The sequence below is a fragment of the Neospora caninum genome, chromosome X (genome assembly GCF_000208865.1).
Source record: "Neospora caninum Liverpool complete genome, chromosome X".
NCBI lineage: Eukaryota > Apicomplexa > Conoidasida > Eucoccidiorida > Sarcocystidae > Neospora > Neospora caninum.
Window position 1 is genome coordinate 1,469,956 of NC_018396.1, and position 20,603 is coordinate 1,490,558.

The window sequence follows — 20,603 nt, forward strand, 5'->3', positions numbered from 1 at the left end:
CAGCGGGTTTTTTTCTTCTCTGTTTTCTCTCTGTAAGTGACTGATTAGTCATTTTTCACCTGAGAATGCAAATGTCGCGCGAGCAACGTTTACTTCGCCTCGTGACGGCACTGTCGACCGCTCACGGGCAACCAGCGGGACTCGGTTCTCGGAGAAACACGGAGAAACGCAACCGACCCGACAGAAGACTACAAACGTGGAAAATTCCTATATTTCGGAGCGTTTGCCTCTCTTCCGCTCGAAGGGTCGGGGCCTGCCGCGCTGTGGCGACATTGACCCTACGAGAGCGCCAGCGTTGCCGTCCCTGTACACGGGGGCAGTGATTCCGTCGTCACCGCTCCTCTTCTGCGGTGGGAGTTTCGTCACTCTATAGCGATACGCATCTACGAATGTAGACCTCTCTCTCGCTCTCGCTTCGTCTAACAACGTGGAATGCTCATGAGGGAGGCAGCCGCCACGACGGGGGTCATTGCACCGTCACAAGGTTTTGCACAGTCACGGGATGGTTTTCTCGCCATTGCCGAAAGGTTTCTGTTTCAGGTCAAAGTGTCATGCTTTTCCTCCTGGCCGTATCCGACCGAGAGGATGGATGTAGACAGGACAGCCGAGACTACAGGGGGTCTGCAGGCGTTCAGGCATCCTCATCGGCTCTGTCGCTCCTCTCTACTTCCTTCGGTAGTAGACCAGCTGTATGTTCCTTAGGATATACCTTGAATTTTTGTGGATCCATTTCGCGTCGGCGCCAGTGAAGCCCGCCCTGTCGTTCAGTGTCACGCGTGGAGCGTCTTCTGAGTCTACTTACACCGCCTGCTGCCAAACTGTGGTGGGCGCTTTTTGCAGGATTTCGGCTTCTCTCACGTGCACGCGTCCACAGAAGAAGAGAACAAACCTCTAGGTACAAACGCTGAACAGCCTGTGCGCTGTCGGTTCCGCGGGCACGTCGCCGCACCGGGTCCTTTTAACGTCGAATGCTTTCATAAGTCATCATGTTCGGGTTCAGGGTATTCGGCTTCTTGTCGTGTGCTCGGCTGTGACTCGCCCTGGTCTGCTTCCTCCGTTGAAGCAAAACGGAGAACAAGCTTGGTGGCAGTAACGGCAACTCGCGTGCGGATTCCGTCCAAAGGGATGCTGGCGGAATCGACTGTGGTCCTGCAGATGCTTGTCCTCCTCTCGCGGTGTCTGTTCTGACCAACTGCCTTTTGCATGCCAAGTTCGAGCTGTGGCGACCGAACCTTTTCCGCAGACGCGACACCGGATACAGAACGTTCGGCCTCGTGGCTGTGCTGCGCAACCTGGGGCCGCTCTGGATCTGCAGAATGCAGAGAAAACGGAATGCAGATAGACTGATGTCTTGCGGTTCCCGCTCACACAGTACTACAAGCGTTGACCGTTGTTGTAGCGCCGCTCTGGCTCTGTTGTCCTTCCGTGTTCTCCCAGTACGCCTGGACCCGGCTACCCTCCCCCGGTACAACCTGACGCGTCATTTTGGTTATACGTCGATCTTCGACCCCAGAATCGATGAGGACATCGAAAAGCTCAGCAGGCAGGCCGAAGCGTTCAACAAGCGATTCAAAGGCACCCTGGACTCCGCCCTTTCGGAGGCACTCGAGGCGTACGAGGAGGTCGATGAAGCCGTGGACATGGTGGACTACTATGTCGCCCTCGTATCTGCAGTGAACACCACGGATGAAGCGATACGACAGCGCGTGAACCAACTGGAGTCTCGAATGGCCTCGGAGTCAGTCTCCCCCTTTACTAGTAGAATGAAAAACCCTGGGGTGACTCGGCGTGCTAGGCTTGTCCAAACGAAACGTGAAACAGTGCACGGTTGAACTGTGGGTTCCTTTCCATTGAGTTCACGGCTTCGCTTTCCCAGCGTTCTCTTTTCGAGAGGCAAGTAGGCAGCCCGATGGAACAAATGCGACGTTCTTGGGCGCTGTCCGAGCGACCTGCGTGCCGCGTTTTCCCTCGCCTTCAAAGGTACACCGCGGCGTACGGCGGACCGTGTCCCCCAGCCGAGGTGCGGTCCGGCAAAGCAGCCAGTAGCAACTCCAGGGGACCCTCTGACCTATTGCGTGCTTCGACCGCGTGTGGATGCGCTGGATCCTCCCACGGGTAGAGCGGCGCTCTCCCCACAGCTTCGCTCTCGACAGGGGGCGAAGAGGACTCACCTGCCTTTTGTGAATTCCCTGTCTCCACCTGTTGTTTGTGTCCTTGACTAGGATACAGCCGCATCTTCTATTTGTCTCCGTGGAGCTTGCGTCGCTACCGGAGGCGGCGATTGAGAAGCAGAAGGCAGCCAACGACAATCTCCACTTCTACTCCGGTTTCCTTGGGGCGGCGAGGCGACGCGCGCCTCACATGCTGTCCGAGTCGGTGGAGCGCGCCCTCATGGTGCGTAAGCCTTTGACGGTCACGACTGCCACGGACTACTATTTCAAGCAACTCGACGATGCGACCTTCCTCATGCAGGGCGAGAGGATGATTCTGCCGCAAGTCCTCTCTTTCATCATGGACAGCCAACAAGAGCGCCGCTGGGCCGCGCAGGCGGCTGTCAAGCAGTAAGCATACTCATGACAGCCCTCCGAAGAGAGAGACACATGCGTTTGCCCCCCACAAAGTTGCTCCGAGGCGGGAGACTGGACCTGGAAACTGCGTCGTCTCTTGCCAGCAGGCGCGGCTTCACAATCGAGAGAGCGGAAAGCTTCCGATCACGCTACGTGGCGGCTGTGAACATGTCCGCGTGCAGCCCGTGATTTGCTGTGGTGCGAATCCAGTCAGCTGCTTCAGGAGTTCCTTCTTTCCTGACAAAAAACGGCACTCCCGAATGGACGGCGGGTCGCCCGTGTTTTCTGGTTGTGCATTCTCCCAGGGGTCTGCAAGAGCACATGATCACAAAGTTCGGAGCGCTCAGCCTGAACATTGTGCTGGGGTCGTGGTATGCGGAGCGAAAAGAGAGAGGATACCAGGTACTGGCTGCGATACCTTCCTCCCACCGGTCTCTGCGAAGTCCAGTGTTCGTGCAGTCGCAGCGACAATAAGCGAGTTTCGCCTGATCCCCGGCCTGTTCTCTTGATGGCGGGTGGCCCAATGTGCGACAAACGAGCGTTTCTGCGCACACACACACACACACACAACACACTGACTCGCGAAGGCGTACTCGCGCCATCTCTCACTCGCCAGCCCTCGCCGCGTGCGGGTGTTTACAGACAGTGCGTTCGTCCCGCAATGTCTCCAACAATGTGTCTGACGCAACCATTGAAGCGCTCATCAAGGCAGGCGAGACGGTCGCAGTTCAGCTGACGAAACGGTACTACCGGTTGAAGAAGCAAATCCTCGTAAAAAAAGGTGCACTGACGGTAAGCAAATCAACGCTGTCACCCCGAGTGCAAGGCGCTTGTCGCTCTGTTCGCGGACCCAGGGTTGTTTCTCCCTGCTGGGACTCGTTTATTGACGCGCCCCAATCGTCTGTGTGCCCCGGTGTTTCTTGGATAAACGAGCATGGGCGGACAGCGACGTTGTCGGGCATGAGGACGAAGGGACGCGTGCACGCTTCCGGGGTCGCGTCCCCGCCGTTGCCGTCTAACTATCGGCTTTAGCGTGTATGCGTTGGAACGCGGTTCAGAGAGAGGCACTCTTCTTGTCGGCGAGGGAGGTCCGTCGTGGCGCGCCCCGTCGGTTCGACTCTCTGCGCAGGACATAAACTCGCAGTTAAAACGGGCTGCTTCTAACCGTGTCCATCTTTGGTGCTTCCCCTTCCTTTTCTTCGTTCGCCTCCAGACGTTCGATTTCGCGGATCGCCTGGCGCCGCTGCCCCTAAAATCAAGCGGCCACGTTTTCGACTGGGAGGAATCAACGAACATTGTCAGGACAGCGTACAGTTCTTTCTCGCCGACCATGGCGAAGCTATTTGACCAGTTGCTGGACGAAGAGCGGATTGACGCGCCTGCAGTCCCCGGAAAACGCACGCCTGCATGCTACTTGGGCACGCCGACAACGGGGCCGTTCGTCGTTCTGCAGCACGTGGGACAGCAACATTGCGTCGAAACTCTCGCGCACGAAGCCGGTAAAAAGCTTGCTGGAGGGTTGTCAAAAAGCGCGCCGGTCGTAGGGCGGGCGGAACGCTCTTATTACCGTGGTACTCCAAGCCGCGCAGGAATTCACTGCGGTTTGTTCGGACGCGCACGGGATGGCTGGCCAGACGATTTTGCCCGTCCATGAATCAGCTGAGAATAGCTGCATTAGAAAGCGAGAGACAGAGGCCGTGACTCTGGTGTGAGCTGCGCAGTTTTCACGTGGTTTTCTGCTTTGCTTGCCCACAGGTCATGCCATCCACTCCATTCTCTCCTACGAGCAAGGAAACCTGCAGCACGTGCCACCATTGACGGTCGCTGAGATGGCGAGCCTCATGGGAGAGCGAATTGTCTTTGACAGCTTGCTGGGGCGCACGACGGATCCTGAGGAGCGCCTGGCTCTTCTGCTGAGTCATATTGATGGTTGGACCAGCACGGTTACCCGACAGCTTATGTTTGATGACTTCGAGGTAATTCGGCGGCAGCAGTCCAGCGCCGTAAACGCATGAGACACAGTGATTCGACAAAAACGGTGGGCGAAAGTGTCCTGCAGCAGTGAAGGAGAGACAGATGGCTCTGACAATAGACAGTCGCAGGCTGGCCCCGCGACGCGCATGCCTTTGGGAACCGCCGGAGAAGCGTACGGGAAACCAGCGTCGGAGACTGCTTGTATGGAACTTTGGGAGACCGAATTGATTTCGTTGGGGGGAGTCGGCGTACTGGCAGCTTTTGTGTTGAGCGCACAGCTTTCCCTGTGGCAACGACTTCGTCGCATCGACGGGGCAGTGTCTGTGATCACTTTGTTGTTGACACAGGTAACGCGTTCGAGAGACGATGCACAGAAAAATACTGTCTATGAGGATTGGTGTTTGTGTGCCGTTGCAGAGTAGAGTGCACGAGGCCCGCACTCAAGGGACAATACCGGACGGCGCATTCACAGCAATGTGGAAGGAAGCTCTGGAGTAGGTTACTCACAGGTTCCGCCGTCGCGACCGCTGTCGGTGCTTTTACGGTTGTTGCACAGACGCCGAATGATAGCGCTCGATGGAGAAATCGGGGGAATTGCGTCGGCGATTGGGGCCGTAGAATTCGTGCCTCTGTGCCGGTTCGTTGATACCTCGTGGAGAAGAGAGAGGGGCGCGTTCTAACCAAGTGCAGCGCTGACGCGCATCGAGTTCTGCGGGGCTCACCGGGATCCCGTGTCACACGTTGTTGCCGGCAGCGTAGATCACTAGAGATTCCAGGTCATCTTGCATATCGGTAGGATATTGAAATCCAACACCTGTAGCTATCTGGACTCTTGACGCACCGGGCCCAAGGCACCATTGTGGGGCTCTCTGCATGCACGGCATTCCCGACAACTTCCCGATAACAATCAGTTTGAACGGGTTCCTTGTTAACGCTCGAGCCGCCAAACCGAGAACCGTCACAGGAGCAACAGCGAGAAAAGTAGTTTCCGTAGATCGATCTGTGTGGTTCTGTCTGGTCTGAAAAACGTTACTGACGCTTCGGTGTGAGTCGGACCAATCCGAGTTCATTGCGTTCCCAGTCCTGCTTTCCGAAATGGTACCTGTGAACAGGAAGTACTTCGGTGCTGAAGGCGAGGTTTTTGACAGCTTTGCAAACGCGGAGTTGGATTGGGTCCGCATTCCACATTTTCATCGACAACCCTTCTATGTCCACGCGTACGCGTTCTCCGAGCTTGCGGTGGGATCTCTCTATGGCGTGTACAAGACGTCGCCCAATGGCTTCGAACAGAAATACCTCGACGTACTGCGGTCAGGAAACAAAAAGAGTTTCGAAGAGATCATGACGCCCTTCGGCCTGGACCCCTCCGTCGAGTCTTTCTGGGCTGATGCCATGAAAGCTACAGGAGGTGAGGACAGATGCCTAGCCCAACTGGGATATTCATCTCGTGCTGTCGGAACAACGACGCGAAACAGCTATCCCGGCGACGCCTGTTAGCGTAGACATTTTGTGGCCGCTTTTTAAATGCCCCGGGTGGAGCAACGTGGGAGAAGCGAAAGGAAAGAAGTAGCAAGGCAGCTGCTTTTCATGTGCAAGAACAACGCTTTTCTCGTCAGTGTTGTGGCGACCCGTTGCTGACGGCGTGTAACACAGTGACCTCCCAGTGGCTATCATGTTCTTGTTAAAATAGGCGTATTTCTCCCGGGTGTTCAACCGTGGCAGGTTTCGAAACGAACTGCATGTGTTCTTCAGAAATTCACATTTTGTGTTCGAATCTGGAATCTGTGGATGCACTGTTGCCAGGAGCGGTGATGGACCAGGCCGAGGCCCTCGCAGCAGAGCTGGACTTAATCTGATGAAATTGCGATCTTCTCTTTCGACGGTCGACGTGTCCAGTCAGAAGGCGCCTGTCGAAGGCGGTGGACACTGGAAACACTGGGTTGCTGATACAGAAGCTGTTGTATTCCCAGATATCAAGGAAAGACGACATAGGAGACACTCCGTCGGGAGGTGTCTGCTTGCAACGCTTGTTACCGATTTGTACTCGCCGATGGTACGCGACGGCTTCACAATCGCGTCGTTATGGCCGTAGTATAAGTCATATGCCGTGAGGCTATGCTACTACTGCCCTTGGACTGTGCCTGCGCTTCTGCGTGCCGTGGCGCTTGTGACAGGACGACATTCTTGCATGCGTTGTTTAGCTGCATGATGCATCCCGGCGAACTGCCCCCCGTGGGTTCACGATAGGCCAGTGGTTTCATGTTTTCGCCTCGCACATGAGCGCAAAGTAGGCCCGTGGTTCTGGTTACAGAATTTCACTTCGTACGCCAGTTGCTTTTTGCCCGAGCACCAGTCAAGTTAACTCTGTGCCGGGAGCTCCTCGCTGGGACATGCCGGAGGTCGGCGCCTGTTTATGCTACCAACTTCTTGCAGACATTCGAATGTTGGCATTAGTTTGTATCAGTATGCAACTAGCTACAGGATGAAATCACCCAGTGTTGCCAAACGAATCCACATAGGGCCGGTTGCGCGTTTTTTTTGGCCGTATCGCCTCACGTTCTCACAGTTATTTCGATGCTGCGTAGAGGCGGTACCATGAGTTCGCGAGTGGCAGCTGTAGGGTTTTAATACAAATACGGACTGACGTTTGATGCACAGAAAGGATGCACGTCACGCTGGTGCCACAGTCTCTTACCCAAGTCGCTTTGCGGTGCTTATTGACTGAAACTTATTGATACCGGTTCTCGGAACCCTCGCGTGTGTAGACACTGGACTCTGACGGCTACGAAGGCTCATGCCGATTTGCTGTGTTACTTTTTCGTTAACGCCTCCTGTGCCTGCCAACCCGACTCCATTGTGGACTGAAACATTAATGCATACTGCAACGCTCTACATATAATATATATATATATATATATGTTTTCTTAGTATGCGTTTCTTTAGTTGGCCCTTGTAAAACCCACTGACGTAACCTTATACTCTGCACGCCGGCGGAATCGCTGGAAAGGTGAGTTTTTTCGGAAAGTAGCTAAGCGCGTTCGACCAACAAGAAACAAAAACAGAGTCAGTTACCAGTTATGCATGAAAAACAGCCCAGGACAATGCAAGATTCGCTGTCAGAATACCAATACGGGGACCAGTCTACCAGCACATCTCCAGCGCCTAAGAGTTGTTCAGATTTACAGCTTGTTGAAGGAAACGATTTCTGCCGACTGCACGAGACCGTATGTTTCTTCATCTTCCTCCTCGTCCTCGTCGTCTCCCTCCTGGCGCTTCGCCAACTTCTCCAACTGCTCCGGAGTCATGCCCAGTGCCTCGATCTGATCGACGATTTCGTTCGTGTTCACGATATCGTCCAAGATTGTGCAGCAAAGCTGAATGGAAAGGGAAACACCAAGTCCAGCATACCAGTACGTTACAACCATCAAAACTCCGCCCCCCTCCAGGCATCCTGTGGCGAAGTCCGCTAGAAGGAAATAGCGGCACAAAAAAGAGAATCTGGTCTCACTTTGCAGCGACCCTCTGGAAACACTTGATGGGGGCGGCTACAGGCGCTGTCCAAACCGTGTAAGAAAATTGGAAATGATTTTTCAACCGCCGACTGAAGCTGCCGATCAAAGTCAACACTAGACGAACCTGGAGCTTGTAGAGTCCGAAAGCGACGGGAACCTTCTTGACAGCCTCGCCCCAGGTGACACCCTCGATGTTAATTTCCTTGCACAGCTTGGCAATCTCATCCAGACTGGTGTCCGCGTCTGCGGGCTTGACTTCAATGACAAGGGAAGACTTGTTAATCACCTCCTTCTTCTTCTTTCCCGCAGCCTCCTTTTTCTTCGACTCGGCCAGCTTCTTCACGGCCTCCTTGTCGGCATCATCCTCGCCTGTGTGGCGGCACACAAAACGGACATAGGCAATTTTGACCATTCGCGGAAAAAGACACACCGGATGACCCCGGCTTCGATCCGAGCCAATCCTGCGATGGCGCCTGTCTTTTATGTGTGAGTCGACGCAGTTATAACGCGACGGGGGGAGAACACGGGGGAAAGTGCTTCACGAATTAACGTTTAAACATGAGTTGAATGATGGACTTCGCTTCGCGAGAGTCGACCGGCACAACGCCTCGAAATAAAACAAAACTGGACGCCAGGGTGATAACATGCTCCCACGTTAAGTCGCGGCATGCTCTAGTTGAATGCGTGATCTAATCGTCTTATTCCAATGCTCGGGCTAGCGAAGCAAGAAAAAATTCTCTGGTATATCCTCCCTACACGGAGAGGGAACTCCAAGGGAGACACGTGTTGAGCACTTTCGGGGCCAGTTTTACGGTAGCTGGACTGTGCCGGCAGTACTTACAAAGAGTTCTTAACCTCCCCCCCTCCACCCCCAGAGCTCTCTCAAAAGACGGCAGCCGCTGAATGTGAAAACATTTAGTTTGAGGGTTTCAGCACTTCCCTCGCCATCAGGGTTGTACTCTTTAACTGGAAGTGCACGGCAGCACTCGCTTTTCCTCGTGGATGTCCCCCGGACCGAGAACAACGCAGTTTTTCGGCACTGACTGAAGGCCGCTCCTTCCCCAGGAATCCATAGCTCTCTCTTGGGACGTGGCACATCTCCTCAGAAAGAACGCACTTACCAAAGAGATCAATATCATCGTCGTCTTCCTCCTTCTTGGGCTTCTCTGCTGTCAGTTCCCCCTTGGGCCACGCGGCCTTCTGAACGGGGGAGAAATGGGAGACATGGCGGTACCACCGACTGGCGTCGACGAATTTCGTCGCGTTCGGCGCACCGAGAAGCTTGGAAAAAATGATGGCGTCATCCTGGGTGGCCGTGTACCCTGTGATAAAGGACCGAGACGCGAGATACTCGTTAAGTTTCCCCACGCCGATGTCACTCTTCAGGTTTCCGAAATCGGGGACCACCATTGTGTCGAGCAGGGAATAATCAAGAGGAAAGTCGAGTGGTCACCTTTACGAAGGTATCGAAGGTTTGAAAACAGGCACAAAGAACAAAAAGGACAATCGACGAGGGAAAGGATGCAAGTGAACAGAACAGGGAAAAGCACGCTCCTCCGGCCAATTAGGCAGGAGACAACGCAAAGAGTCGTGCTCGATGGTACGGATGTCCCTCGCGCGCAACGGCGATGGATCGTCCACTAGGAGGTGATGAGGTTGCGCAAAAACACGGAGAAAATCTCGACAGCGGAGACGGACGGAGGTTCCATCGAGACTGCACCACCGACGTGTTGGTCGAGAAAGACCACCGGTTGCCGCCGAAGCGTCGGTACGAGGGTGCGTCTGCAGACTTCCTCAAAAAGACTCCGGTATCACATTTTGAGGCAGCACCTGTCCAAGGTAGGTTAGCCGCTCCATGGAAACGGGCACAGTTTTCATTCGATTCAAAAGGCGCTGATGGCGCCTGTGTGGGGTGGAAGGCCAAAGAGCTCAGCGCTTTGCATAGACTGCCCAATTATTTTTCTCGGCAGCTCTCAACTCGATACACTCCTGGGGCAGTCACTCAAAACACTTTTTCTCAGCGCGGTAATAGCCGCGAGGTTTATGAAGATGATCCACCAAATCCGCTGTGAGGGGAAGAAATGGGGCTTCTGTGTCCTCTCGAAAGAGCCTCTTGGAGTAAGCGGACAGCGCATAACTGCTGGGTAAAGTGTCGCGAAAACGCTCCAGACACCTTCGAAATTTCCACTGAATCTCGCGAAGACCGAGCACAAATTCACGAGTATAACTTCTTCAAACAAGTGAGCGTAGGGGCATCTGGTGGTGCAGAAACTGTCCCGATCCAACCTGTTACTGAAGAATGAAAAACCTACCAAAGCTGTAAGGACTTGCGGCTACGTGGGAAGGAAGACTTGGACACTCGGGCCCCCCATTGCTGTATTTCGGAAGCAATGTTGAAGAATGAAAGATAGCACATGCACCACGCATCCTACACTTTTGGCATTGGCCCCGTACCTGGTACTGTTTGCAGCTTGCTGAGCGTTGCCTTTTAGATGCTACACAGCCTGTGAAGGCGATGGATTCGGAACAAATTCCGGGCTGCTACCGAGTTTCAGCAATCACCGGATTAGAGATGCCGAGCACGACGGTCAAAGAGGGGCTGAATTGGTGTTAACTCGTCTAACTGCGTCTTACTTCTATTCTTAGATACTGGTTGGCAGTGGAGTTTCCTATCATATGCAAACTGTACTTTCTGCCGGGAAACAGGCACAGTCCTCGCCCAGATCATAACTAGTGCTACAGCTTGGCAAGGAAAAGGCCTCCATCCGCTAGGAACTAAACAATGTGTCTGGCTATATTCGCTATTTCGTCCAAAGGCACCATTTGGCCCACGGAAAAGACGCGTTCTGTCCACAGCCAGAGTTCGGGACCTCAGCTTGCTTGGTAGTTCCAGCGTCTTGAACTTTCCTCGGGCTCCCCCCGTCAGGGTCGTAATCACGTGAGCACCAACGCTCCGTATACTCGCTCTCTCGGTTCGAATTGTTCACGCAATAATTAGTCGTAACCGTATTTTAGGGACTTAAGCCTGACTGAATATACGAAGAAGCTGCCACTAAGGGTCTCCTGTGTGAGGGAGGAGCTAGGCCGTTTGTCTTGCCGCTTGTCTTGCTGCTCGTATGCCAGAAACGTATTTGTGGAACGAATGGAATTGTCGTGAAGTGTGCGCCGCGGACATGCGTTGCCTTCGCTGCGATGTGCAAAGGCGCAATACCTTAAATTACGTTTCTGAAACAACAGCCTTGCCGAGCAAGGCACAGACTCGCAGTTGAGGAACTGAATTCGGCGCGCAAGAGGGAAACACCACGCACATTTGAAGGAAGGAACTGATAGATGCTGACCATCGTTTTTACCGTGAGCAAGAGAACGGTGCTTTTTCGCGTGGTCAATCCCGTTACCTGGCACATTTTGTGGCCACCCGAAAAAGGCCTTTTCTTCCCCCCCCTGTCAGCTCTAGATTCTGGCAACGGGCGTGCACACGACGACGAGCGTGGACGGTCCTTCTCCCCAGTCTAATTTTCAGTCAAGAGCATTACTCGTTTGCTCCAAATGTCGTTGTGGTCCCCTTCATTGTACCGACATCGGCTTCCAGCTTGACCTGTTTCACAGCTTCCCGACCGTTTTTTCTTGCACCATCAATAAGATGCTTCATGAAGTACTCCCCTGCCTTGTAAGATGAGCGCACCAGCGGGCCGCTAGCCACGTACTTGAATCCCATCTTCTCCGCAATCTCCTGATATTTTTTGAACGTTTCCGGAGCGACATATTCAACGACCCCTAGCTGCTGTTTTGTTGGCCGGAGATACTGACCGAGAGTCACAACGTCGACGTCGTGAGCGCGAAGATCCCGGAGAGTTTGGACAACCTCTTCTTCGGTTTCGCCGAGTCCAACCATTATCGAGGACTTTGTGAAGAGTGAGGGGTTGGACTTCTTTGCGAGCTGAAGGACACGTAGAGATTGGTCGTACTTTGCTCTCTTATCCCGAACGTAGGGGGTCAAACGCCGAACTGTCTCGATGTTGTGAGCGTACACATCCAACCCCGATTGCGCGAGTGTACGGACGGACTGCAGAAGCATAGCAAGCAGCGACAGAACCAAACAACCGTAGGACGGGAAGCCGTCGAATCCTCGAAAACGAGCGGCAGAGGTCAGCATCACGCCGCTGGGACACACACGTGGTTGCGCCAATCAACGCTGTCAGACAGCTAAGCAACGGACAGGCAGCACCAGCGACAAGACGCCAGACCCAAACACACATTCCTTCACCGCAGCAAAATGCAAGTACAAAACATTGCATCACGATGCAATCTGCACTGAGGGTAAGGTGGGAGTGCGTTCAACTTAATTCTTCTGCGGCGACCACCGGGCCGCCACGCACGCGAAAAAAACTGGCAGGAGTCTCGCTTGGTAACGCTGCTATGCGTGCGAGCTATACCGCAGTTCGTCTCTCGGCTCCTTTAGTAGAATTGTTCAACACTACGTCAAAACGCCACTGCTGTCACCACACTGTAGATCAGAGAGAAAGGAGAGGCGACAGGGCGAAAGCGGCCCAGGACTGACCTCTTCCATTCCTTGGAAATCCGAGACAAGGCATTCGATGAGCATCGAAGGCTTCGCCTTTTTGACCAGCTGGACCGTTCGAGCGAAGTGACCTGCGCCTCCGTCGGGCATGTCGTCTCTGAAACGCAGAGCAAGGAAATATAGCCCTGTCCGGCTGTTCGCGACAGAAGGCTGGGTGTGTGCTGGCCGCAAAGGAAGCCTCTGTGTGAAAACGCGTTTGCCTGTCTCTTGTCATGCTCTCTTGGCCACTTGGTCCCGGCTCTGTCTCTCACAAGCTCGAGATGCCTCACCAGATGACCAGTTGAGCTCCGGCGGACCACACTGTACCCACACATGCAGGGGTTCGAAACAGTTTCTGTTCAACAGTTCGGTCCCTCCTCTGACGACCAGGTGTTGTGCTCGACTGCGCCCCCTTGCGTGGTCCACGTTCAACCAAAGCGGAGAGGATCCTCATCACGATCCCTTGCTGCTCTGTCTCCGTCTCTCTCCAGGCGTGTCTCCAGTTGTGCTGCGTCGCCTCTGTCTCCTCGCCCGCCGCCGCTGCGCCCTACCTGTCGACACTTGTCATGACAACGTAGTCGATGTCCCACTTGGCCACCGCATCCGCGACTTTCTCGGGTTCTAATGGATCGGGAGGAGGCGGTTTGCTCGACGTTTTGATTGCACAGAATCGACATCCTCGCGTGCACGTGTCGCCCAAGAGAATTAGAGTGGCAGTTCCTCCGTTCCAGCACTCCCCGATGTTCGGGCACTGGGCCTCTTCGCACACCTGCGTGGCACAGAGAGCAATCGCACAGCACCGACGCCAGTAACTCGGAGACACCACGAAACACGAAGGGCCAGAACGTTCCCGGAAAAACGGGAAATGCCATTCGAGAGAGTAGCCACACAAGAGAGAAATTCAAACGGTGCGCCTGAGTCATCGAGAGCGAGAAATGCGCGCATCCTACGAGTCTCTCCGTACGCCCTATTTACTGGTCGTTCTGTGCCTAACCAGGGTAAGCCTTGCTGCTGCCCAAAGCAGTGGCCATAAGCCAGAAATATTCTTCGAGTTCACTGCCGCACCCTTCTCGCAAACCCGTTGCCTCCCTTAATGAAAGACACACGCATAGACTTTACATAGCTTGGCAAGCAGTATAAAGATATATGTAAATGTATACAGATATATATATATATATGCATGTACATCAACGTCAGCGTTTGGGCATCGCCTGATGCGATCTGTTGCGCTGCGACCACATAGAGGTACGCCCCTCCACCAGGGTCGGGATCGCATCTCTGTCCACCTCCCCATTCGGTTCACTGTTTGGACTTGTGTGTGTCTCCTTCCTTTCAGTCGTTTCGAGTGTCCGTTTGTGACCTACCGTGTGGAGGTCGAGGCCACGGATTTGTCTTTGCAGCTGTTGATAGCGTGATTCTTCTGCTCCACGAGATGCAGCGTGTGGAGCTGGGACGTGGAACCAGTCGGGGCGCGGACCAGCCGTGGTTGTCCCGACGCGGGGAATGACTGCGCCTTTGTTTCCGCTTTGGGGGGAAACGGCGCCTTTTTCAGACCCACAGGACCGCCCTTGGGATCCGCAGCATCCAGCGAAAAGGGGGCTTCCGGCCGGATCAGCCGACGCCCGCGAGGCGCACGGGAGAGACACCTGTGAGGGCCGCGACGGCAGCGCATGCGGGTGACCCGCGGTGGAGATAGTCAAACAAGAAGATGAACAAGGTGTAGACGGTGACAGAGGCGTCGACACGAAGGTGAGACGAAGACCAGCGCGCGATGCAAGTGAAACGCAGTCGGAAGACAGACTGCGAGACGGCCGGCGAGGAGACGCGAGAGCGGAAGCAGCAGAAGAAGATCCTCGAGCACAACGAGAGAAACTCACAGCCTCCGATTCAGAAACAGGCGACAACAGACACAGCAGAAGAAGCGTCGTCATCGTTGACAGGCGCCGCTGACAAGATGGCGAAAGCCGCGCTGCGCCGAAACAACTGAACGCGTCCCTCGTAGCCCAAGGCGGCGACCCGTCCTCCGCCCGCGTGGCGCTGTTGGAGCGGAAAAGATTTGCCATCTGTCGACACGCGCGTCCGGAACGTGCGGCGTACAGGGCTCTGCTCCCTTGCACGTGGATCTGCGCGGGAGGCGGCTGAGATTCCAATCTGTGTTTCTCGCTTTCTCCCTTGTGAGCTAGCTTGAGGGTTTCCCTCTCCCCGGAGTGTGGCGCTGGAGTGTCCACGAATGAGGAAAGGGACGAGCGACGAGTTCTTTCCGTTCCGCTGTCTCTTCAGAGCGCGCGCACACGCCCGGAGGGTAGAACCAGATGGCGAAGAAGAGAGAGGGAGGCGCGAACGAAAACGGCACAGCCTTCCTATTTAAACTGTGTAGTTTGTGTCGGGGAATTTCCGCTGTGTCAACGCACGGCACCTGTAGAGAAGCGCCGCACGCGGGTAGCGGCAACGGAGCGGCACCCCTCACCACGTGAGTGAGACAGTAGAGAAAGGAGAGGCAACGGCGACGAGGTATTCTTTTCAGGCCATGACGTTTCTCCGTGCCTTCTTCTCGACTCCTCGTCTGACTTCAGAACGGACGCACCCCGCCGCCCGCCCCCTCGAGACGAGCGCGGCGAATTGCCCAAGCCCCAGCAGTCGGGACGGACAGTCTGTGTCTTTCTGTCTCTCCTTCCCGTCTCTGCGTGTTCCACGCGAAATCCGTCCGCTCGCTTGCCACCATTTACGAAAACTGAAACGAAGAGACGGATGCAGGAACGCACCGCGTGCGCGTGGACGACGGCATTCAGTCGGATCCCCTCCGGGGGTCAAAGGGGTTGCTGCTGGAGACGTCACGACACCTGTTGTTGAAACCGCGACGCGAGCAGGGAATTCCACAGAAACTTGCAAGGCGATGCAAACAACTCTGCAACGTGACAGCGGAAGACAGGCCCTCCTGGAACAGATTCTTCTTCCTGCAACGACGACGCGCCACGAGACAGAACCAATCTCAAAGGTGTACCGCATCCGTCGACGATCTGCACAGCGCTGTCTCCCCAACTGGTACCGAATGGGACAAAGGAACGCCAGAGGAGACGCGGGACGAGCTCAAAAGGTTTCCTGGGCTGTGTTGAGGAACACACCGCAAATATTTGTCCGATAGCAATGGAGACAGGGAAAAGCGCGCCCGCGCCCCCGCTAGAATCGAGAAACTTTGCATCTTTGCAACACGAGCGGTCCGCTGTTACAGTTCGTGTCGCGCGACGAAGTCCAGCATGCGCACGGAGCCTGCCTCCCTCGCGGCGCGCGCCGGCCCCCAAACCAACGGTCGCATTTGCAGGGCGGCAATCGAGTAAGACAGAGATATCACAACTTCGCGTCGAGTAGCTACGGAGAAGTCGCATGTCTGTGCACTTTTCCCACCAGTTTTCCTCCAGGCACAGAGACAGGCCAGCCTCCAGAGCTCGTTTTCAACGCAGTGTGTGTCAGCCAGCCGTCCAACCACCTGCGGAAAGGGTATGGCCCGTCGTCCAACTTAGTCACTCAGTTTTGAGGTGGCGTGCGAAACATCGGACTTTTTAGATGGAATTACGTGGAAGAACTTCACATAGCTTGCGGTTGCCGTATAACTCGTCGTTGAGGGCGGGGGATTGCTAGGCGGTTGCGTCATTCGTCTCTTCATATGACCAAGTGACTGCCTGCGGCATTCACCGACCGTTTGCACGAGAAGACGGCAAAATCCGCCATTTTCCAGATTATTCTTAGCAACGGTTTCTCGGCTAGCTGTGCTGTTTCACGTGCGCATGTCCGTTTCCTTCTTCGTCCGTCTTGCAGGCAAGCGTTGTTTTCGCTGTCACTTTTCCACGAACCGATTCGCCGCTGTGGTTAGCCCCCTCCCGTGCCAACTTCGAGGCGGGGACGACGAGTCGTTACCCCGGCCCGGCCAAACCAGCTCTACCAGGACGTCCTTCTCTTCTGGTTCTGCCAATCCCGTTTTCTCGCAAAAGCGCCATTTCGTCTCCGCGACTTTCTCTCCCGCATTTTTGTTACGGTGGTTGTGGCTGGTGGCACAGTTGTACTCCACTGAAGTGTCTAGACACGCGAGAAATTGCCGTGTGAATCGTTTTCTAGCAGCATCGCCTGTATCGTGTTCGGTTACTTGTCTTACTGTTTGGGAGACCTGGTGTGTTTCCCAGGAAATATTTGTCGGGATCTTCTGTCGTGGTCCGTGCCGCGCTTTTTCCGAGTGTTGTTGTTTTTTTCTCCGCGCTTTTCAGTTGCTGCCCCCTGCGTCCAACCGCGGCCTCTTCACAATGGGCAATTCCCAGGGGAACGCTCGGATGCGTTCGCCCAATGACATCTCCGACGTTGCTCGTGGAAAAGACGGATGGGTTGAACTGGATCGTGACGAAGCGTGCCGGTTTGTGTCTCTTGAGGCTCCCATCACTGACGCAGTCGAGTTTCCCTATGATAACAAGCCTGAGCACGGTTCCTTCGTGAATGTCCAAGGTCTCCGTATCCATACGTATTTCTGGTACCCTCAAGCGTCGCAGTCGAGAACCTCTGGTGCAGGTTTGAGAGAATCAACTTCGCGTCCTGACGCGTCTGCCTCCCCTTTGCTGCCCCAGCGACACTCTTCTTGCTCGCCTACTGCGTCCTTCTCGACACTCGGCGCAGGACAGGCCGCGCCGTCTTCTAGCCTTGATCGCAACAGAGGGCCGACGAAAGTCGCCCACGCTGGATTTTATCCTCCGCATCCGTCTCCATCCGTCACATCTGTCCCCCGACATGCGCTTCCGACGTGCAACGGGAGACGCGCCTACACAGCAGACCATCTGGGGGCGGCGTCCGGCTCACTGCCCGCACCAGAACAGGCTCTTCTCGACAAAGCGACAGCTGTGTGCGGCGCTCGAGGAGTCGTGCTCCTTCTCCATGGCTACTGCAACCACTCCCGCCTTGCCTGGCTTTCCAAACCTCTGCCGCCGGGTCACAGGCGAAGAGACCCGACGGTGGTTGGGTACCCAACCGTCTCTGAAGCTTTGTCGGTGCCTGCGGCCGTCGCTTCAAACAGTTCGTGTCGATCCGAAGCGGACGAGCAAAGCTTCGACTTTTCGCCCGCCGCCACTCTCTCCACAGCTGGGAGTTGGAAAAACGCGCTAGAGGGTACATCGGAGTTCAAACCTGATCCGCCGGGGCGAGTGGCGAGCCGCTCGCGAGCGGCGTCGCTGACGGCTGAAGAACCGGCCGGAGGGTGCGATCGAACTGAAGGATGGGTGGAGACAGTTGGGGACGCCAGCGTCTCTGCGTCATGGCATATTCAGTATCAAGGTAGTTGGGTGGAAGCGCTAAACCGGGCGGGCTTTCTGGTCGCCGCCATGGATTTCCAGGGCCACGGCCTATCTGAGGGTTGGCAAGGGAAACGTGGGAGTGTGAACCGGTTGGATGACCTCGCCCTGGACGTCATTCAGTTTATCACTATCATTCGCCGTCGCTGCCAATTCCTTCGCGGAGTGTACAGACACTGTGTGCACGATGGGAAGCATCGAAGTGGTTCAAGGGAGGTCAAGGAGGGTGCAGAACGGCGGCCAGACTCCGAGCGACAAACGAGCAGCAAGCCACGCCGCGGGATGCCAACGAGCGAGATGGAGCCAAACGGTGGAGAAACGAAGGAACAGTCCACTCAGGAGAGCAACGGAGGAATTGACAACGATGAGGAAAATCCTCCGATTTTTCTTCTGGGTGTATCTTTAGGTGGATGGGCAGCTGCCAGGACGATTCAGCTGCTCGGCGATCCTAAAGCTGTAGCTTCGCTCTTCTTAGTTTGTGACCCGAACGGGCCTCTGCCCCAGTTTTCCGGCATCCTGACGCCACACGCAGCTGCCAGTCCACCTCACAGCGGTGCCTCTGCTGGTCCGCTTCCCTTCCCCATTGAAAAGCAACTGACGTCCTCTCTCTCAGCCGCCCGGGTTTCTCGGCAGCGACAGTCTTCCTCTTTTGCGAGTCTTGGCGCTTTGTCATCCGTTGGGCAAACGCAAACGTCCCTTACCACTGCAGGTGTATCGGGCTGCGTGCTTCTCTCGCCGATGTTGGATCTCTCTTTCGTGAAGAGTGCAACAAAATATAATCTCTACCGACACCTGATGGTTCGTTTAGCAGAGTGGGCACCAAACATGGTTGTCTCCCGGCCTCTTCCCAATAAGGAATATCCCTACCTGGAGGCGCACATGCAAAGAGATAAGTATACGTATAAGGGTGGTTCGCGATTGCGAATGGTGAGGGAAATGTTTGAAGGAACTGACACGATTCTCCATCCAGAGTGTCTCTCCCTCATATCTGAGAGTACCTGCGGGGCGCTCCTGGTCATGCACAATCTTCTCGACGGTGTCTGCGGAGTCGAGGGGAGTCTGCGTCTCTTCCATGGTGCCACAAGAATCAGAGACAAAAGCTTTCTTGCGGTGAATGCGTATGTGGATGGCACTGCGTCTACTCAGCACCTGAATCCTGTGGAGTTCAGCACGGGCGCGCCAGCGGAAGTTTTGGCGCGATTCGGAACAGGCGCGCTGCCTGCACCGGCCTCTACACTCGCTGGATGTGGAAGCCCAGAAGTGCTTCAGCCGCTCCAGGAGACTAGAGAAGGTGTCAAGGCGGCGGGAGGAAGTATGGATCTCGAAGGACAGGCAGCGGCTCAGGATCCGCATGCAACGCCCTGTGCTGTGACCGCAGAGATTCGATGCGGTCTGGCGCACGACCTGTCGGAGGGCACAAGTGAAAGCGTTGAGCGAAAGAGGACGCCAAGCCAGCATCGTCACCAAGGCACAGAGGCCAGAGACTCAGTATCCGGTCCAGCGGTCGGTAAGGAAGAAGTGGGTACAGAGGAAGTTTGCGACGTCACTTCTTTGAATGCCCATGAAGGCGGGAAGTCGCAGCAGCAGGAGAATGTTGAGAGGGCAGGTAAGGCCATCACGAGCTGCACGTCTTCCACCGTCAGATGTGTACCCTGTAAAAACGACGGGGAACGTGTTTTACCAAGGAATTTATATGTCGAGTGCAATGTGGAAGCGGCACTCATTGAAAAAGTGCGGGCGTATGCGGATCCCCAGCTGCATGGATTGGACGTATACCATTCACTTCCGTCGGAACCTGATGGAGAAAAAATCCTCGCTCGAGTTATGCAGTGGCTTCTACAGCATGCACGGATCTAGTTCGATGGCAGACAACGTTGGAGAAGCCTTGTTGCGTGAGGCCTCTGAAGTGAAATTCCTCGATCGCTTAACAATGAATGGGAGGGTTACTACGCTGGAAGCTGCCGGAGAACCCGTACATCGACTAGTGAGTGGTGGAAAAAGGAAGCACAGGAGGGAGAGGAGGGGGAAACGACGAAGTGTATCGAGCCCAGTCGCATTTCAGAAGAGAGCGACTGAGCACGCTGAAAGTTCAAGAGGACTTCCGGCCAGTTGAAAACAGCGCACGGGGGAATGTGGAAGGGGGCCGTGCTCGAAGGGCAGCACGAGGAAATTATTTGGACCGAAAAGAAAGCAGATGGGTGTTGTGAACAATCGCAAGAAGTTCCTGCGTACGTTGGATACGGTTCCCACAGAAAGCATATTAGCGTCCTACCGGACTTACTGCGTCCGCGTGGAATCCGGGTCGCTGGCTGATCCATATAGAAAGGCTTTCACGCGGTATCTTCAATTGACTTGTCTCGTGCAGTGTCATGTAGGAGTTAGTTCATATTTAGATTGAGCGCATCACTTGCCAGGTTGTAGAATCATGCAGATGACAGGGTTAGTGGGCACCTAGAGAGACGAAAACGAGATCCGAGATTGGCGTTTGCATGAAAACCGGGTAAACCGATGTCGCTGGATGTTCTCGTTTGACGTTCTGAGGCACTTATATATATATATATATATATATATATATACGTAGTTTGAGTCTGTCACTGCCGATTCCGTGATGTCTTTTCTAGTCCCCTTTCAGGCCACTGGGAGAGAGTTTTCTCTTGTGTTTTTCTGA

General features: G+C 54.9%; 4 protein-coding genes across 4 annotated transcripts; 2 read left to right on the forward strand and 2 right to left on the reverse strand.

Annotated features, from left to right (window-relative positions):
* Positions 1–551: 551 nt before the first annotated feature.
* NCLIV_046540 (putative oligoendopeptidase F) lies at positions 552–6,397 on the forward strand (the record flags this gene model as incomplete). Its single annotated transcript, XM_003884204.1, has 11 exons — positions 552–569; positions 841–895; positions 1,438–1,738; positions 2,223–2,561; positions 2,873–2,969; positions 3,210–3,359; positions 3,781–4,066; positions 4,323–4,543; positions 4,959–5,035; positions 5,654–5,949; positions 6,345–6,397. The coding sequence occupies 11 exons, from the start codon at positions 552–554 to the stop codon at positions 6,395–6,397; spliced, it is 1,893 nt and encodes a 630-aa protein (XP_003884253.1).
* A 1,323-nt stretch (positions 6,398–7,720) lies between these two features.
* On the reverse strand, positions 7,721–9,463 carry NCLIV_046550 (Elongation factor 1-beta, related; the record flags this gene model as incomplete). Its single annotated transcript, XM_003884205.1, has 3 exons — positions 7,721–7,915; positions 8,178–8,422; positions 9,175–9,463. 3 exons carry the CDS (start codon positions 9,461–9,463, stop codon positions 7,721–7,723), a joined length of 729 nt encoding a protein of 242 aa, XP_003884254.1.
* Positions 9,464–11,582: 2,119 nt separating this feature from the next.
* NCLIV_046560 (Lipoic acid synthetase, related) lies at positions 11,583–14,283 on the reverse strand (the record flags this gene model as incomplete). Its single annotated transcript, XM_003884206.1, has 4 exons — positions 11,583–12,116; positions 12,612–12,729; positions 13,163–13,423; positions 13,976–14,283. The coding sequence occupies 4 exons, from the start codon at positions 14,281–14,283 to the stop codon at positions 11,583–11,585; spliced, it is 1,221 nt and encodes a 406-aa protein (XP_003884255.1).
* A 2,620-nt stretch (positions 14,284–16,903) lies between these two features.
* NCLIV_046570 (PST-A protein, related) lies at positions 16,904–20,603 on the forward strand (the record flags this gene model as incomplete). Its single annotated transcript, XM_003884207.1, has 2 exons — positions 16,904–19,541; positions 20,557–20,603. The coding sequence occupies 2 exons, from the start codon at positions 16,904–16,906 to the stop codon at positions 20,601–20,603; spliced, it is 2,685 nt and encodes an 894-aa protein (XP_003884256.1).